Source organism: Ptiloglossa arizonensis, chromosome 1 (genome assembly GCF_051014685.1).
Source record: "Ptiloglossa arizonensis isolate GNS036 chromosome 1, iyPtiAriz1_principal, whole genome shotgun sequence".
Classification (NCBI taxonomy): Eukaryota; Metazoa; Arthropoda; class Insecta; order Hymenoptera; family Colletidae; genus Ptiloglossa; species Ptiloglossa arizonensis.
The window spans coordinates 31,206,952-31,226,521 of NC_135048.1; the positions used below are offsets into that span (position 1 = coordinate 31,206,952).

General features: G+C 48.6%; 2 protein-coding genes across 2 annotated transcripts in view; both read left to right on the top strand.

Annotated features, from left to right (window-relative positions):
* The first annotated feature begins 12,326 nt into the window (after nt 1-12,326).
* Nucleotides 12,327-15,438, top strand: Vvl (ventral veins lacking). Its single transcript, XM_076326003.1, has one exon. The coding sequence runs from the start codon at nt 13,927-13,929 to the stop codon at nt 15,295-15,297; it is 1,371 nt and encodes a 456-aa protein (XP_076182118.1). The 5' UTR covers nt 12,327-13,926; the 3' UTR covers nt 15,298-15,438.
* A 71-nt stretch (nt 15,439-15,509) lies between these two features.
* Nucleotides 15,510-19,570, top strand: part of LOC143154146 (uncharacterized) — a 72,855-nt gene continuing 68,794 nt past the window's right edge. Inside the window, exon 1 of the transcript XR_012994000.1 lies at nt 15,510-16,886. The gene's annotated coding sequence lies outside the window, so the exon portion shown is untranslated. The remainder of the gene's footprint in view (nt 16,887-19,570) is intronic.

Sequence of the window (19,570 nt, forward strand, 5' to 3'; positions counted from 1 at the left end):
AAAAGTTCATTACTCCGAAGAAAAGTCATTCGAGTAGATCCTACTTATACCTAACCATGAAGTTTTCCACCTTGTACCTTGTCTTTCGGAGTCGAAATTCTTCTGAGGTAAGAAAAGCGCGTTTTTCCGGAGGAAAAGGTCTCTTTCTCAAGTTGAACTTTTCCCGAGATTAGAAAAGCGCATTTTTCTGAAAAAAGGTCACGAATGAGATCCAACACACACTTAACCGAAAAGTTTTCCACCTTATGTCCCGTTATCCTTCGAATTGATTTCCTTTCGAAGTTGTAATACTTCTAAGGTTAGAAAAGTGCTATTTCTCGAGGAGAAGGTCTCTTTCTCAGGTTGAACTTTTCCTGAGAGTAGAAAATTGTATTTTTCCGAAGGAAAAGTCACCAACGAGATCCAACCTACACCTAACCGAAAAGTTTTCCACCTTGTGTCCCGTTATCCTTCGAATTGATTTCCTTTCGAAGTTGTAATACTTCTAAGGTTAGAAAAGTGCTATTTCTCGAGGAGAAGGCCTCTTTCTCGGATTGAACTTTTCCCGAGGTAAGAAAATTGTATTTTTCCGAAAGAAAAGTCACCAACGAGATCCAACCTACACCTAACCGAGAAGTTTTCCACCTTGTGCCCCGTTATCTTTCGAATTGGTTTCCTTTCGAAGTTGAAATCCTTCTGAGGTAAGAAAAGCGCATTTTCCAGAGGAAAAGGTCTCTTTCTCGAATTGAACTTTCCCCGAGGTAAGAAAATTGTATTTTTCCGAAAGAAAAGTCACCAACGAGATCCAACCTACACCTAACCGAGAAGTTTTCCACCTTGTGCCCTGTTATCTTTCGAATTGGTTTCCTTTCAAAGTTGTAATCCTTCTGAGATAAGAAAAGCGCGTTTTCCGGAGGAAAAGGTCCCTCTCTCGAATTGAACTTTCCCCGAGGTAAGAAAATTGTATTTTTCCGAAAGAAAAGTCACCAACGAGATCCAACCTACACCTAACCGAGAAGTTTTTCACCTTGTGCCCCGTTATCTTTCGAATTGGTTTCCTTTCGAAGTTGAAATCCTTCTGAGGTTAGAGAAGCGTGTTCTTCAAAGAAAAAGGCCTCTTTCTCGGATTGAACTTTTCCCGAGGTAAGAAAATTGTATTTTTCCGAAAGAAAAGTCACCAACGAGATCCAACCTACACCTAACCGAGAAGTTTTCCACCTTGTGCCCCGTTATCTTTCGAATTGGTTTCCTTTCGAAGTTGAAATCCTTCTGAGGTAAGAAAAGCGCGTTTTCCAGAGGAAAAGGTCTCTTTCTCGAGTCGAACTTTCTCCGAGATTAGAAAAGTGCATTTCTCCAAAAAGAAAAAAGGTGACCAACGAGACGTCAGATTCACGCGCCGATCCGGAGAAGGATCGCGTCGTTTCGCAGCCGTGGATCGTAAAAATTCGGGTCACGAGCCCCCCGGCAGTAAATAAAACCATTGTCTTTTTCTCCCCTCCATCGTTGACATATTTCTTCGCGCTCCACGCATCGTTCCACGCGCGGGCTATCGATTTCCCTGCCCCCCGCCGTTCCTCCGGCCCGTAACTCGAAACGCTAAACGACGAACCCGCGGCGAACTTTTTCTTTTCCACCGTGTTCGAACAACGTCGATCGAATCTCCGTTTTCCTTCGTCGATACTTTCTCGTTCACTCGGGAACGTCTTCTCCGTCGTCGTCCGTACGTTATATTTTTCAAATGGTTACGCTTTGCTCGAGCTACCAGATCGCCATTCGGTTGATCAGATTCTCAAAATCGTTCAGAAGAATCGTCAATCAAGTTCAAAGACTTTCGAAAACGATTGAACCGTACACCGAAATTCTCTACGACGAAAGTGTATCGTCTCCTTTGGTAAAATCAAACAAACAATCGTCCATTGACTCTTAAACTTTCCACTTGATTTCCAACAAACTTAAAAAAATGATAAAAATCCTTTCGATGCTAACTATACACTTCTGTACTTCTATACTTCTATACTATATACTTCTATACTATATACTTTTATACTATATACTTCTATACTATATACTTCTATACTTCTATACTTCTATACTTCTATACTTCTATAGTTCTATACTTCTATACTTCTATACTTCTATACTTCTATACTTCTATACTTCTATACTATATACTTCCTTCCAAACTCCATTTTCCTCGTCGAAAGAATCCACCGCAACCTCGTCTCTCTTTCGATCACAAAATTTCATCGATGTAAAATAATGTCCATACTGTACGGGAAGGTACGGAAAACGCTTGACACGATCAACCAACGGCAACCCTATCCCGGTTGGAAAGCGCGGGCGAAACTGACGTAGGGAAATCCCCGTGGATTGTTCCCCCGGGGTGGAATTTTCCCATGGTCGACGGTCGATCACATCGTTTACCAGCGTGTTTCGCGCGCGGATAGTTCCCGTAGCACCCACGGGATGGCAGCACGCTTACCAACGAACACCACGTCGCGTTCGTTCGGGAAATCCGAGTCGCGCGGGGGTTGCTCGCGGAATTTTTCCACCCTTCCGTAACCGGGAAGGGAACGCCGCGCGGTGCTGACACCTGGCGGCGGATTTTCTCACCAAGTGTCTCGTCTCTCTCCAAATAGTCGCTCTCCGTCCTTCGCTCCTCCTCCGTTCGCGTTACCCCCACCTTGTGGCTTTTCATCCCCACTCCGAGCGTTTCCCCCACTCCTCGCGATTCCATCCAAGTTTCTCTCCCTTTTCCGCCGGTTTCCCCGTGTTCGTTGCTCGTTTTCCTCTCTTTTTCCCGTCCCCCTCCCTCTCTGCCTCCCTCCCGCTCCGCTCGCGTCTTATCGCGTCTTTCCTCCGACCCTTTAGCCGTTTCTTTTCTCCTCTCCCCTCCGTGGTCGTGCGGTGCCCCCCGTTCGCCGCGTGGCCGAGCAGAGAGCCCAGGCCACGAGGAAACGCTATATAGCGACGCGCCCGTAAAATCCCTCGTAGCGTATTTCGTATTAAAATATTAAAATATTCATTCGAAGCATAAAGGCGGCGAAATTACGTCGGTTAGCGTCCTTCATTCACGCACGGGGGTCGCGCGACGATCGTTCCTTTTTTACGGCCCCGCCGCGACCTACGACACGTTCTAAATTCCCGAACTTCTGCCGGCTCGGGACCCGTGCCCCGCGCTTTTCGGTCCACATCGGGACGAGCGTGCATCCTCGTCGAACTAGCGCCAGTTTGCCCCCAGTTTCGATTCGAATCTTCCCAGTGGAACGAACTCACCGCGAAAAGTTGCAAGGAGTACGCTAACCGCCGATAATTTTTATAATTGTGGAATTATTTTTGGTAAATTATCGATATTATTGGATAGATTGAATGTTTGTGCAAGTTAGTAGTGTGTAAAGAGAATTCGACAAAATTTATTTTGCAGAGAAAAAGTAGAATGTTCCAGTGGATGGAATTTAACGCGAAAAGTTACAAGAAATACGGTAACTGACAGTCATTTTTGTAATTGTGGAATTATTTTTGGTAAACTATCGGTATCATTGGATATTATTGGATGGATCGAATATTTGTGCAAGTTAGTAGTGTGTAAAGAGAATTTGACAAAATTTATTTAGCAGAGGGTAATCGAGAGTAATTTTAACGACTGTGGAATAACATTGTTAAATTACGAGTCGTATCGTAACGGTTAGAATAAATCGAATATTCGTACACTTAATAAAACATAGTAAGAGTTTAACAAAATTTATTTTCCAGCAAAAGTCCAAATTTTTACAATTGTTAAATCCGTGAGCATTCTGCTTACCAGTCCTCGAAGAATATTCATCCATCGATTTCAACCTAATTGTTCTCCTCTCGCTAATTTCTGTACACATTTTCTCCGCAACGATCCCATGAATCACGATCGTCGCATACACAAAAAAAAAAAATAAATAAATCGAAAAACGCCATACTAGATCCACCTAACCGAGATCCATACCCGACGCATTAACCCGTACTCAACTCAACCCACTAAAGAGCGCCACAATATCCAAAACGTAACTTCTCGAGTATTATACCATTCGCGATACGCGAATTTCACCGTGTTTTAATTTCGTTATCATCAAAGTACTCAGCTACGCGTCTCGAACTATTATTACTCTCCGTGGCGCAACGGGAACCAGTTGCTTGAATTTTCCACCGGTACCGTTTCACTTTCCGTATCTCTACCAACGTTCTCTTACACGATCCTCGAACATCCACCGATCCTCAACATCCACCACTCCTCGAACATCCACCGATCCTCGAACATCTATCGATCCTCCATCGAGCCAAAGCTCCTCTACGAGCTCCTCACCGTGAAAAGTGTGCTTCGTCCCTCAAACCTCGAACACACGTTGTTTCTCGCAACTGTTTTCGCGCTCGGTGAACCTCCTGGGGGTTACAAGGTGGCCTTGCGCCGGGTCACGGAAGACCGGGCGAAATTATGCGAGCGGTTCAGGTAGCGGAGAGTGTTTTCACGCGGTGTCGACCCCCCTCCACACCCTACACCCCTCCAACCGGCGGTTCCCTCCTCGTCTTCGTCCCTTCAGGAGTCCTTCGCGTCGCCCCTCGCGGCGAGCAACCGACCGAACTCGCTACCTGTCGGGTCCTAAGCAAATATTTCACGGCGGCGTTCGATCCAATTTGACACAATGGGGCTGCGCGAAATCGAATTAAGGGTGCATTACGAAGACGACGCCCGCGCTCCACGATCGATCGAGACGTCGCGACGCGAGTTTTTCACGCGGAGAGAAACTTACTAACCGTACCGATCTTTTCGTTCGCGATACCTCGATTAGTCGATCTTCTGTTCTTTTTTTTATTTTTCTCGATAGGATACGAAGGATCGAACAGTCGAGGGATTACGAAAATATCGAAGTTAGTGATATTGGTTACGAAATTTTCAACCGCGTGTCAAACACGCGTTGGAGTTGCGGAGATGATCGAATGAACCGAAAGATAATCGAGGGAATTTCATCTACCGATATTATATATATACAGGACAAATAATATGTGTAAATGCATACGTTCTTAGAGTAAAATACACTCCTTATTTAACGAAACTTAAATACCAAGCTTCTTGAATATTCACCGATTTGAATCTTACGCGGAAGGGTGAACAAGGAAACGATTACGGTACAATTTATTAACGTTCTACAATATTCACTTACCGTAACAACGACACAATTTAAAAGACACCCTATTTACGATTATAATATTAATATAATAAAATTCGTGGTGTCTTTGACCAGTATTACCATCGAGGTGTACAAGCTTTCTGTTTTACGACAATTGTTAATTATTGCGTCCTTTGTCGCGCGTTTCTTACTTCTCTTCCATCGTCACCCAATGGAAAGAAACCGTGATACTCTGTCGCGAACCAGGAGCAACGTTTGCCAATAAGGAGCGTTTGTTTTTTTTTTGTTTTTTCTTCCACATCGACAAAATGTTTCGCTGTAGACGCAACTTAAGAGCGTGTAACGACGGGCCGCGGTAAATGACAGAGCGTCGAGCGCATAATTGGCGCACGGTTGCGCTCGAAACTCCTAGGTTCGGTACGAGAGCCACCGACTATACTTATCGTTAGCGAGCGGACAGCTGGAATCCGCGCCGGTGAGCTCCGAGTGTCAGTCGATATTAGCCAGCCCCGGGACATGCGTGCGCGCACACACCCCGGTGAAATACGCGAGAGATCGCTCGAGCGAAGTTTTCCAACCGGCGACGACCACGACCACCACGACCACCACGACCACGACCACGACCCAGAAACGTACCGACACAACTGTTGCACTTCGTGGACCACGAGACCCGAATGGCCGACGCCTCGCTTTCTGGAGACTATTTCGTGTACGAGGGAGATCTTCGAATTCTTTAATGCACGAGATGGATGTAAAAATTGTTAACGTTGGAATTTTACGTGGAGAGAGTTTATATATGTATATAGTTTATTTAGTAGGGTGTTCGGTAAGCTTTGTCGTTCGATAAAAGAAGGTATAGTATGTAGGAACTATTCTCTGGAGACTATTTCAAGTCCAAGAGAGACCCTCGAATTCTGTAGTGTACGAGATGGATGTAAAAATTGTTAACGTTGGAAATTTACATGGAGAGAGTGTATATATGTATATAGTTTATTTACTAGGGTGTTCGGTAAGCTTTGTCGTTCGATAAAAGAAGGTATAGTATATAGAGACTATTTTATGGAGACTATTTCGAGTCCAAGAGAGACCCTCGAATTGTTTGCTGTACGAGATGGATATAAAAATTATCATTGGAAATTTACACGGAGAGAGTTTATATATTACAAACTTAACTATACAAATAAACTAATACTAGTTTATTTACTAGGTTGTTCGGTAAGTTTTGTCGTTCGATAAAAAGAGTATAGTACCAGGTTGCTCAATAAGTTTTGTCGTTCGATGAAAGTTATCGAACAACCTGTTATATAGAGAGTTTTTATGGATATAGCTTTTTTACTTGCAGTGAAATATGAGAGTCTGGGGAGCATGGGTACGCAGAGAGAGTTTCTATAGGTATAGTTTATTTATTTTCAGTAAAATGAATCGACTCAAGTAACTTGAGTAGCTACAGGGAGAATTCTTTTTAATTTGCAATCGCTCAAAATTGCAGTTAAGATATAGAAATCCTGTGCACAAGATGAATATAAAAAATGTTAACACAGAGAATTTATTTATACGTTATTTACACGTCACAGTGAGTTTCTATAGGCATAGTTTATTTATTTTCAGTAAAATGCATCGACTCAAGTAACTTGAGTAGCTACAGGGAGAATTCTTTTTAATTTGCAATCGCTCAAAATTGCAGTTAAGATATAGAAATCCTGTACACAAGATATATATAAAAAATGTTAACACAGAGAATTTATTTATACGTTATTTACACGTCACAGTGAGTTTCTATAGGCATAGTTTATTTATTTTCAGTAAAATGAATCGACTCAAGGAACTTGAGTAGCTACAGGGAGAATTCTTTTTAATTTGCAATCGCTCAAAATTGCAGTTAAGATATAGAAATCCTGTGCACAAGATAAATGTAAAAAATGTTAACACAGAGAATTTATTTATACGTTATTTACACGTCACAGTGAGTTTCTATAGGCATAGTTTATTTATTTTCAGTAAAATGAATCGACTCAAGTAACTTGAGTAGCTACAGGGAGAATTCTTTTTAATTTGCAATCGCTCAAAATTGCAGTTAAGATATAGAAATCCTGTGCACAAGGTGAATATAAAAAATGTTAACACAGAGAATTTATTTATACGTTATTTACACGTCACAGTGAGTTTCTATAGGCATAGTTTATTTATTTTCAGTAAAATGCATCGACTCAAGTAACTTGAGTAGCTACAGGGAGAATTCATTTTAATTTGCAATCGCTCGAAATTGCAGTTAAGATATAGAAATCCTGTGCACAAGATGAATATAAAAAATGTTAACACAGAGAATTTATTTATACGTTATTTACACGTCACAGTGAGTTTCTATAGGCATAGTTTATTCATTTTCAGTAAAATGCATCGACTCAAGTAACTTGAGTAGCTACAGGGAGAATTCATTTTAATTCGCAATCGCTCGAAATCGCAGCGTAGATGTGGGAATTCTGTGTACGAGTAGGACGTAAGAAATGTTAACGCAAGTAACTTGGGTGTACGGAATGAATCTCTGTGGGTGTCTCTTCCTTTTTCTTCGCAATCGATCGAAATTGCAGCGAAGAAGAGAGATCGTTGTCGATTGATACACGAGGAGTTGAGAAACGTTGACGCTCGTCCAGCACCGAACAATTTCTATTATATCTTCAAGGTTTCCTCTTCTTTGGAATCGATCGAAATTTGCAACGATGTTTTCGCAGCAAAGAGGAAAAATCTCTGAGAACGAGCTGGAGCTGAAACATATTGCCACTGTTGGTACCTATGGAGATACTTGTACATATTTTCTTTTTTTTTTTCTTTCTTCCTTTTCTTCCCACTCGATCGAGATAACAAAGTTTTCTAAACAAGAAAAGAATACGAGAATTTAAAATACACTTTCGATACTCGTGCGGAGAATTAGCGCAAATTTTCTTTTCTCTTCTCGGTGGAAAAGAAAGGTCACCGGGACACGTTTAGGGACACGTTTAGGGACACTGCGGGACAGAATCGGAAAAATGTCAACGTTCGTGCGTGTCCATCGGGACGCGTATCCGTACACACAGATTTTCCTCTCCTTTCTTCTCGCCGCGGTACGCTCGAAACGAGCAACGCGGAGGAAAGGTCACCGAGAACGTCGATTCGCGAGAAACGCGGGGAAACGTTCGGACCGTGACCCGCCCTCGAGGTTATTTATCGCGTTTTGCGACAAGTTCGTAAAAACTGGTTCAGTTCGCCGACAATTGCAAAGAGAACAATAGTCGTGGGGGCCGATCCCTCGCGAACATATTCGCGTGATTGCGCAACAAGCCAAGAGCGTATATCCACGCGAGCGACCTTTCTTCTCTTGCCTGGTAAAGACAATCGCGTTTGCCATTTCGAGAAAATATATTCGGACTCGAGCGTCGCGATACCTCGAATCGTTGCCCGAGCGTCGCGCAGTCGATAAAACTACGCGCGCAGGGGGGTAGGGGGTTGGGGGTGGGGGTGGGGGGTTAGGGGAAACGGTATCGCCCCTATGGCGAATTTAATCGATTTCGAGGAAATTCGGTTCGATCTGTCGCGCGCTGGGGAAATCTACGAAACTCTTCTCCGGTTACTCGAACGAGCAACCGGTCTTCCATCGCTACGGAGCACTTGTCATTCGTGCTCGTCCGTTGCGACGCACAACGCATAAATATGTCCCCGTGGCCACGGTATCGTACGCCAATTTCTAATCGATAACGCGGGGACCACGGTCGATCGGCTATTAACGCTAGAGCAAACGTTTGCTCGTGTGTGTCTAGGGAAAATCGATGATCGTGGAAAACGAGGAGCTTGTGATATTTATTGATTTATTAATTTGTGTATCGAATGGAAAGAGTCACAATGACCTCTGTGCTATAAAAGAGTCATATGCTATATATTTATAGCATCAATAGTCGCGGTAGATCGGCTATTAACGCTAGAGTTACCGATAGAGTGTATCAAGATGCTTTTCGTAAGTGTCTTGGGAAAATCGATGATCACGGAAAACGAGAAAGTTAAGAAATTTATTATTCGTATCGAATGGAAAGTGCCACAATGTACTTTATGCTATAAAAGGGTTATGATATGCTATATATTTAGAGCGTTAATAGTAGCGGTCGATCGGCTATTAACGCTAGAGTAAGCGTTTGCTCGTGTGTGTCTAGGGAAAATCGATGATCGTGGAAAACGAGGAGCTTGTGATATTTATTGATTTATTAATTTGTGTATCGAATGGAAAGAGTCACAATGTCCAGTATGCTACGAAAGAGTCATATGCTATATATTTAGAGCGCCAGTAGCCGCTAATAGCTCTAGCTATCAACGCTAGAGCTACCGATAGAGTGTATCAAGATGTTTTTCGTAAGTGTCTTGGGAAAATCGATGATCGTGGAAACCGAGAAAGTTCAGAAATTTATTATTCGTATCGAATGGAAAGTGTCACAACGTGCTTTATGCTATAAAAGTGTCATATGCTATATATTTAGAGCATCAATAGTCGTGGTCGATCGGCTATTAACGCTAGAGTAAGCATTTCTCGTGTGTACCTAGGGAAAATCGATGATCGTGGAAAACGAGAAGCTTATGAAATTTATTAATTTATTAATTTGTGTATCGAATGAAGAAAGTCACAACCTCCGCTATGCTATAAAAGAGTCATATGCTATATATTTAGAGTATCAATAGTCGCGGTCGATTGGCTATTAACGCTAGAGCCACCGATAGAGTGTATCGAGATGTTCCTCATAAGTATCTCAGGAAAATCAATAATAAAGGAAAACGAGGAACTTGTAAAGTTTACTACACGTATCGAATGGAAGTTGTAACGTCTTTTGAAAATATACTATGGAATTTAAAATAAATTTCTTTGCAAAACCAGTCGAAACCAGTCATTTTGAGTAGTTGGTAAATCTAACGTTAACGCGTTCGATGCTCACCGAGCTACGCGCGAGAATTAGAACAGAAGAAATTACGAACTTGAAAGAACAGTGCGTCTACGTTCCAAATTGCGAACTCGAGAAACAGGCCAACTGCGTTTAGATACCGAATCGCCACCTCGAAACACAGACTAGGTTAGGTGTCAAGCTACGAACTGAAAGTGAGAAGAGAGATTCGAGTCTAACCGTCTTCCTTCGATATTTTCTGTCCCTTCGTATTTCAAGAGACACGGTATTTGAATCTCGAGCCTTGACTCGGAGCCGCCTCTGGAGCGTAAAGGGTTGAGAAACAGACCTACCGCGTTTCTATCCCCAATTACGAACTCAGAGAATATTTCGTGTCCACGTTCTGAACTACGAACACGAGATACATCCATCTCGGCCGAATTCTAAATAAAAAATTTCACGAATATCGAATATACTGTATTCTATCCCGAATTACAAATATAAAAAATACAACCATTGTCTCTAGATTCCAAAATAACTCGAGAACAGACTAGTCGCGTTCCCGTTCGAAATTACACGCTTCAAAAATAGAACCATCTCCCCCACCTCCAAATTACCAACTCAGAAACAAACTAATCGCATCCAGGTTCCAAATTGCAAACTTCAAGGATACGTCCATCTCCCTCTCTAGAATCCCATATTCCGGAGCATTCGCGGAAGATCTGCCCACACTCGGACGTTATCGCGAAATAATTTCTTCCCTGCGAGGCAAACATCGCACCTGTGCAGCTCGCGTGCCCCTCGCGTTCCGCTCGCGACTTTTCTCCGGAAAACTCTCCGCTGTACTCTCCCGTACGAGCCGAATCTCGCGCTGTACATCCGGCACCGAGCGTCCTTTCGAAACGTCCGCCTCCCGGAAACCACGAACCGCCGTTAACCCGGAACGAAGCGAAGAGAGAGAGAGAGAGAGAGAGAGAGAGAGAGAGAGAGAGAGAGAGAGAGAGAGAGAGAGAAAAAGAACGAGGTAAAGATCAACGCGGATCCGGCACACTGCCCCCCTCCAGTGCACCCGGGTGCCCCACAGGTGCGAAGGCGCAAAGCCAGCTGGGTAGTTGAAACGGTACGACACAGGGGGATCCCCGGCACACGATGATCTAACTCACCCCTCCTGAGGGGTGGCTGGCACGTACTGCATAATGCTGCTACCTGTGGCTCTCATTTAAATGTACTAAACCTCGCTCGCTCGCTCGCTCGCTAGGCTCTCCCCCTTCCACCCGCCGGTTTCGCTCGCCGCTACGCCGTTAACTCGCGCCCCCGAACGAAACAGCCTTTTTTCATTCGCCCCCGGGTTTCCTATTGATACCACCCCCCACGGTACGGGGGGCCCTGCTGGCCCGGGTGTTTCTCCTCCGATTAATCACCTCGAGCTCTCTCGAGTACCTGTTGCGTACTCGCGTCCCCCTCCCCCCTCAACCACACGGAGTCCGATACCTCGCCGCGGCGTTGTCCCCGTGAAACTCTCCGGTACCCCCGGTGTCGTTTTTCCGTCACGAGAACGACGAAGAAAACGATTTTCGAAAACGATTCGGCACCTGTTGCGCCCCCTGGCGATTCCACGAACCTGCGAAACTACGGAGCGCCCCGGTTTCTTGTTTCTCTCGTTCCGTCCGCGGCTACGCGTTCGGTACGTTAACCTCGAAAAATTTGGGACCTGTTGCGCCCCTCCGCGTCCCCCCTCCCCGTTGAAGCATCGCGGGACTCAGAGGTCCGCGAGACCGACGCGAGCGAGGAAATCAGGGACCGTGCTGTCGCGGTACTCGGGTGTACGCGCGCGAGAGGGTTGCGTACGGAGCTTCGTAGCGCATCGTTCGAGTCGCGCGGCTGACGGTTATCTGGCCGGCGTCGAAAGCAGCGGTAGTCGTAGGTGTTCGCGCGGCTGACGGCGGCGTCAACGTCAAAAGCGGGGAGAGGTACCCGCTCGAGCGTACGGCACCGCGGCGCTGGTGCTCGAGGCGAGTCTCCTCGGTGGAAGGCTTCGCCGCGTCGCTGTACGGGGGCGCGCGGAGCGAGAGGACAGGGGTGAACGCGGTGGCGCCTGGGGTGCGTAGGATGCCTGATGGGCGTGGCCGTATATCGGCACGCCCGACGGTGACGTTCGTCGACGGCCACCTTGCGAGCCGGGCCAATCGGTGGGCTCGCGGCGCCGCGGGGTGGGGATGTGCAGGACGGTGGCGCGCATGACTCGGTTCCACCGAGCGGCGGTCCGGGAGCCTCGGGAACCTCGAGCGAGCTGCGAGGCGAGGCAGTCAGTCGCTCTCAGCTACGACATGCATAACGCATGAGAGAGCCCGAGCGAGATCTTTTGCGACCCGTCGTCTCTCCTCTCGCGCGCAACACGCACACGCTCGTTTCGTCGGTGGTCTCTCTCGCACGGTCGCTCGCTCGCTCGCGCGCGCTCCTTGTATATATCTCTCTCGCTCACGCGCGCGATCGGTCGCTCGCTCGCTCGTACGTACGTACGTTCGTTCGTTCGTTCGTTCGTTCGTTCGTTCGCTCGCTCGCTCGTTCGCTCGTTCGTTCGCGCGCGCACACACGTATCGGCGGCGCGACGACGACAACCACCGCGCCACGGAGAGAGACGCGCACACACCGTGCCGCGAAGGAAAAACGCGCACACACGCGCGCAAAACCCGGGGAGACACAACTCGGCGTCGTGCACCTTTTACTCGCCTACCGTGCTGGCGATCGTCCGCACTCGTCGTCGCGGATCCGTTTCGTCGTTCCCCGGAGTTACCGTCCGCGTCCGCGCCAGCAGCGATCGTCGTCGTTGATCACCTCGCGAGTGTCGCGAACCGTGCACCGTCCTCGAACCGGAGTGTCCGTCTCTGCCTCGAGGAGTCCTGGACGAGATCATCGTCTTCGTCTTCGTCGTCGAGCGCAACTCGTACTACGTGAACAAGTGACCGACTACGAATCGGGGGGCACCGCGCGAGTGGTGATCGCTGACGAGTAACCATCGAGACACCCGTGGACCACGCGAGTGAATTATTATTCTTATTATTATTTTTTTTCTTCTTTCGTTCACCGAGCCCGGAGAGCCCCCGGGTACCGGGGGTGTCTTCACGCCGGGCGGTTCGACCGAGCCCACGGTTCCAACCACCGCGCAACGAGGGACCGGAAAACGAGTAAACGATCCTCGTTCGATAAGCGAGTGAGTGATAAGCGTCTCCGGCGGAGATCCGCTCCCCGGTGGACGGAGAAGAGGCTGCTCCGTTGAATTGGCCAACGTTCGAGGGTGAGATCCAGGTTGTGTTACGTTCGTTCGTCGTACCGGTGCCGTTTTCAAACACGAGATCACCACCTCGTACGAGGCGAACTATGGACTACGGAGTTGTTCGCGCGGCCGACGATGATGCCGCTTGCTCGGGATTCGGTGCGTCGTCGCGAACGATGGACTGTGCGCTGCGTGTGATCGGTGATCGCTGACCAGGGTAACCCGCTGGACTTACCTCGGGGACGATCGAAGGGAACTCGTCACCACGAACTGTACATCGCCCGTCGGGGCGAGAGGACGCTCGATCGATCAGTTCTCGATATTTCGCGTTTCGAAATCGTCGCTTTGTGCGCGTTCGTGCGACCGTCGATCGGCCCGTGTTCGAGCGTTCTCGTAACGAGAGACAGAAAGTGATACAGAGAGAGAGAGAGAGATCCGGTAGACGATTACGGCAGAGTGGACGTACGTACGTACACGGTGAGACAGAAAGGAGAGAAGAATAACCGCGAGAGAAGAGGGTGCCCTGTCAGGGGCAACCCTTGACGCCCCTGGGAAGACCTACGGTACGGTTTAAGGAAACAAGCGAGCTGGTTGTCGCAAACCTCTGCACGAGGGGAGGTAGATGGCAGCTACCACGTACATGCCGATTGGTAGCGCAGTGTCGTCCGAGCTGGATGTTGGTTCGGGTACCGCGATCGGGATGAACATCGCCGTGGGTGGCTACTCCTCGGGCTCGCCTCGCAGCGCCGCCGACGCCGGGGAGATGAAGTACATGCCGGCGCCGCAGCATCATCACCACCATCATCATCATCACCAGGTCTCGTCGTCACCGTCGCCGAACGGTTTGTCCCATCCGACGGCGAGCCTGTCGTCGGCGAATCCATGGGTGAGCCTGCAGCCGAGCAGCGATCACTGGGCGTCGTCGATGGGGATGCACCACACCAGCCATCATCCCCATCACCATCCGCACCAGACGAACGCCGGTTTGGACGTGAAACCGTTGGCCGCTGCGGCAGCGACGGCCGCGGCCGCGGCGGCCGCTGCCAGCGATCAATCGATGCATCATCGCGGCGGGCCTCATCAGTCCCCGGGTATGGCCTCGCCTCATCCTTGGCACGCGCCCGTGGTACCGTCGGCTCACTACAATCCGAGCGGTGGCGCGGCCTCGCCCACCACCCTCCAACAGTACCACGCAGCGATGAACGGTATGCTCCACCCGCACCCGCATCAGCATCATCCCCAGCTGCACAACCATCAAACGGGCCTGCATCCGAACCTGAGGGACCCGGGCTCGCCCGTCGGTCACGCGTTGCACCCGGGACACGCGCACGACAGGGACCACAGCGCCGGGGAGGAGGACACCCCGACCTCGGACGATCTCGAGGCGTTCGCGAAACAGTTCAAGCAACGGCGCATCAAGCTCGGTTTCACCCAGGCGGACGTTGGTCTCGCGCTGGGCACGCTCTACGGAAACGTGTTCTCCCAAACGACGATATGCAGGTTCGAGGCGCTCCAGTTGAGCTTCAAGAACATGTGCAAATTGAAGCCGTTGCTGCAAAAGTGGCTCGAGGAGGCGGACTCGACGACCGGATCGCCGACGAGCATCGACAAGATCGCCGCCCAGGGCAGGAAACGGAAGAAGCGCACCTCGATCGAGGTGTCGGTGAAGGGAGCGCTCGAGCAACACTTTCACAAACAACCGAAACCGTCCGCGCAGGAGATCACCTCGCTCGCGGACAGCCTCCAGCTCGAGAAGGAGGTGGTGCGGGTCTGGTTCTGCAACCGACGGCAAAAGGAGAAGAGGATGACCCCGCCGAACACGCTCGGCGACGGTATGATGGAGGGTATGCCGCCCGGTCATCAGGGACAAGCCGGTCTCCATCAGGGATACCACACGCAGGATCACCTACACGGCTCGCCGATGGGCCACAGCCACAGTCCGCCGATGCTCAGTCCTCAGGGTCTCACGGCCCACTCGTTGGCGGCTCACTAGCGTTCGCCCGGGCCTCCCCCGTTGGGCCTCTCGATAACCTCTCAAAACTCGGTGAACAACCCGGCGGCCTCGTCGCCGCCGGACACGCTCCCTCCGTTCTATCATCACTACCTGCAGGCGCGCACGGGCAGCTACTCGACCACCTCGTAGCCGTGGCCAACGAGCTGTCCCGACGCGCCTCGCGTTCTGTCCGCTCCTAGTCGGCAGCTCGACGGAGGAGTCTACCACCACGGGGCTGCGTAAGATCGAAGAGATCCTCACCGATCGCGGTCGGTACATCTACGCTCCCGTGGATCGAATATCACCATTCGAACGAGAATTACGGAGTTCAACGAGACATTGAAACAACGGGGTTCACACGAGGCCCAGAGCCCGAGCCATCGGGGAGGCTTGGTAATGGAAGCGCGACGGGAGTCGCGCGCGACAAACCGCCGCTCCGTTCGACGGAGTCACGCTAACGCCGCACGCACGCAACGCCACGGAGTCACGTCCTACCCCCAGCCTGATCGTCGCCGTCACCCGCCGTCAGCCCGAGTCAGCCGCCGTCAGCCGAATCTCAGCCGAAAGTCAGCCGCCGTCACCAACGGGGGAGCACTCGTCACGATCGGTTCTAGTGTCCTGAATCGCCGCGCGACGAATCGCGATCACGCGGTGACGATATACCTCCAGCTGCCGCGAAGTGTCAAAATTCGTGCACGATCGCTCCTGATCCGTCCGTCCGCTCTGTTCGTTCGCTCGTTCGTTCGTTCGTTCGTTCGTTAGTTCGTTCGTTTGCGTAACGGTTCGCGAAGACAAGACGCTGCGCGTCGTCGTTTACGGCCGTTTCACGGCGACACGGGGTTTTCCTTCGTGACCCCGCGCGGACGACGAAGTGCGCGATGTTTTTCTTCGTTCCCGGTCGGCGCGGAATCGGGGGAACGTTGTGTGCATCGACCAAGTACGGTACGGGCGAGGAGGGATAGACGAGGAGAGAATTGTTCCAAAATTAATATCGTCCTTTCGACGGACAACACCGACGGACGGACGGCGGCCCCGTGCGCGTAGGATTAAATAATAAAATAAAGGATAACGTAACGCGCGCGGCAAAACTCGCGAAGCCACGTCGTAGGCGAAGAGCGGTGGTGTATATTCCGCGGCGGTGATTTGCGCGAAGCAAACCCGCCCGGATGATGTAACATAAGTAAATATGGACTGTAAATAACGTACCACGTAAAAAAAATGCTAGTAAGTTAAGTGATGAGAGCGTGCATCGTCGACGTCTTCTTCGTCCAAGTTCTATTCGTCGTCGTTCTCTATACGCCGTCAACGGAAAACACGGGGGAAACCGCGCGTTCTTCAAGAAACCGGGCGGCGCGACCCGAGCCGACGAAAAAAAGACCCGAGAAAAATAGACGAACGGAGGCCGATGATGATTGTTCGCAAAAAAAGAGGGACAGGACACGCGCCCGGAGAAATACGGGGGCGAGTTAAACGAAAAAAAAAAAAAATAATAATAACCGAATTCGACGCGCGTGTCCGGCGGAAAACGTGTGCCGAATCCTAGCGACAGCAGTACCCCCTCGCAAAGAAAAACCCCTTCTGTATAAAGAGTAAGTATATAAATATATATATAAATAAATAAATATATATATATATATAGAAAGAGAAAAAACACACGAACACACACACGAACGGATATAAATATTATATATGTATAAAATAAAAAAAACAAAGTCTATGTATATGAGAGAGAGAGAGAGAGATATCTATGGCGACGTCGAGAGAGGTTGTAGCTATGTATACATAAATACATATACATATACATATACATATATATATATATATATCTACGTATATCGATGTATGTATATTTATATATATATATATAAAAGTGTGTATACGTATTATTTGCGACAATTTCTTTTTTCTTTCATCGTCGAGGCACCGTTTCGCGGAAAAACGAAAGAAACTTATTGTAAACGACGAGACAGCTCTGTCATTATTATTCGTCATCGCGGAGTCAGCGATGAGCCTATTCCTTTTCTTCTTTTTTTTTCTTTTTTTTTAGTTATTATCGATATTATATTTCCTTCTTTCCTTTTTTTTTTCTTCTTTTTTCGTCGTCTCTTTATTGTCATTTATTATTATTCTTTATTATTACCGATTATTATTAATTATTACTATTATTAATGTTATTGTCGTCGTTCCGTTCGCACGGGGGTTAATCGCAGAGCGAAACCTTGCGTCGATTCGTCGTCGTCGTCGTCGTCGTCGTCGCCGCCGTCGCCACCGACGCCGACGCCGCCGCCGCCACCGTCGCCGCCGCAGCCGCAGCCGCCGCCGGGCACCCGAATCGCGGAATTTCTTCTTTGCTCTCTTTATTCTCGGTTTCCGCGGCGTTTTCGTCTCTCTCTTGATTCTCTCCCGTTCGTCTCGTCGCTCCGTTCGTCCCCCTTTCGATAGTCTCCACCCACTGACGCCCCCTCAATTTTTTTTTCTTTCTTTTCGACCTAAAAAAAAAACCAGAAAATATACACTGTATTTCACCTCGACTCGTGTCTCTCGTTTCGCGGTTCCATCGACCAGGAACCCATCGAACGAAGAGAATCGATCATAGTCGTCGCGTTTCTCTCGGCTAGATACTCGCTCTGCGATCGGTGCCGGCGGACGCCGCGCGTCGGATTTTTCACCGCGTCGAGTCTTCGCGTTGTCCCCTTTGCTCCGATTGGCCGTTACGTGTCACCATCCAAACCTCTCGCGACACGCTGGGAGGAGAAACAACCGTCGTGAGAATGGCCGAAATTCACCGAGAGCGTCGCGGTGCCGTCGCGACGCTCGACTTTTCGTCAGAGACCGGGCACGGTCCCCCTTTTTCTTCGATTTTCCACCAGCTGCCCCCTCGTGTTTCTCGTTTTCTTCGATTTCATTTTTTCCACGCGTAGATTCGAGTTTCGAATCGATGCTTCGTTCACGATCGTCTCGCGATTATGGACAGGGAATCGAGGGTCTCTTCGAGGTATCGTCTCGATACAATGGTCCGTGAGATTCTCCGACAACAGTGTCACCATTAACCCGCGAGTAGTGTGATTCGACTCGTAGATTTCATTTTGAAATCGTAACTCGACTTCGAGAATTCGTGTGTCAACGTTTCGAAAACGAAGCTCGACGATTAATCGCCACTTGGAAGAAAATCAGGGGTCGAGAAGTGACCGCAATATTTCGCGATTGGTCCACACGATTCTTCGAGAGAAAATTTTGACAATTACTCGCGAAGTGATTCTACGCTCGAAAAAGTTACTCGTGGACTCGATTCCCGAGTCACAGTTTCGTCCAGGATAGTTTCTCGACTCTGTCGAGGAAAATTGAGCTCTCTTCGAAGCAACATTTCTCGACCAACGAAAGTGAAAAGGTGTTCTCTAAATTCTACACTCGAGAAAAGACTGGTACAATCTTCTTACAGATTCCAATTTCGAAATCAAAGTTCCCTCGCGACTTTAACGAATATTTCGCTGTCGGTATCAGTGAACCACACGATTCTCCGAAAGAAGAATCCGAGAATTATTCGCGAAGCGATTCTACGCTCGAAAAAATTACTCGTGGACTCGATTCTCGAGTCACAGTTTCGTCCAGGATAGTTTCTAGACTCTGTCGAGGAAAATTGAGCTCTCTTTGAAGCAATATTTTTCAACCAACAAAAGTGATTCGGTGTTCTCTAAATTCTACACTCGAGTAAAGACTGGTACGATCATCTTAGAGATTCCAATTTCGAAATCAAAGTTTCTTCAACGATTTCTCTGTCCGAGAAAATGTAACGAATATTTCTCGATCACCGAGCGGTGCAAGTCCACGCCACTCTGGTCCTTCGAAAGCAGTTTCACAAAAGGGGTCCACCACTCGCGAAAAGACTCGTTAATTTCCTCCGGTTGGACCGTCGGAGCGGGAAGGTGCGTAGAATTTTGTTCTCACGGGAGGCTCGCGTCGTGAATAAGCGATCGCGACCTCGAGGCACCTTTTTTAACGCCTTTCCGCGCGTAGGTGGTCGCGCGCGGTTCGTTCCTCCACCCCCGTGGTTTTTTCTCCGAAAGCGGTGCGTGTACCCCGTGTGCCTACGCGAAACTCGTCTGTTCTTCTCCCCCTTCGAGCACAACCTTTGAACACATATCTGGGAAAGCTACGAACCCGTAGTTCCTCTTTTCGTCTCCCCGCCCCTGAGTGGACTCGTTTGGAAAAGTTTCGAGACGCATACGAAACTCGAAAAACCGTCAGGTTTCTTCGGACTCCTCGAAGATCGAAT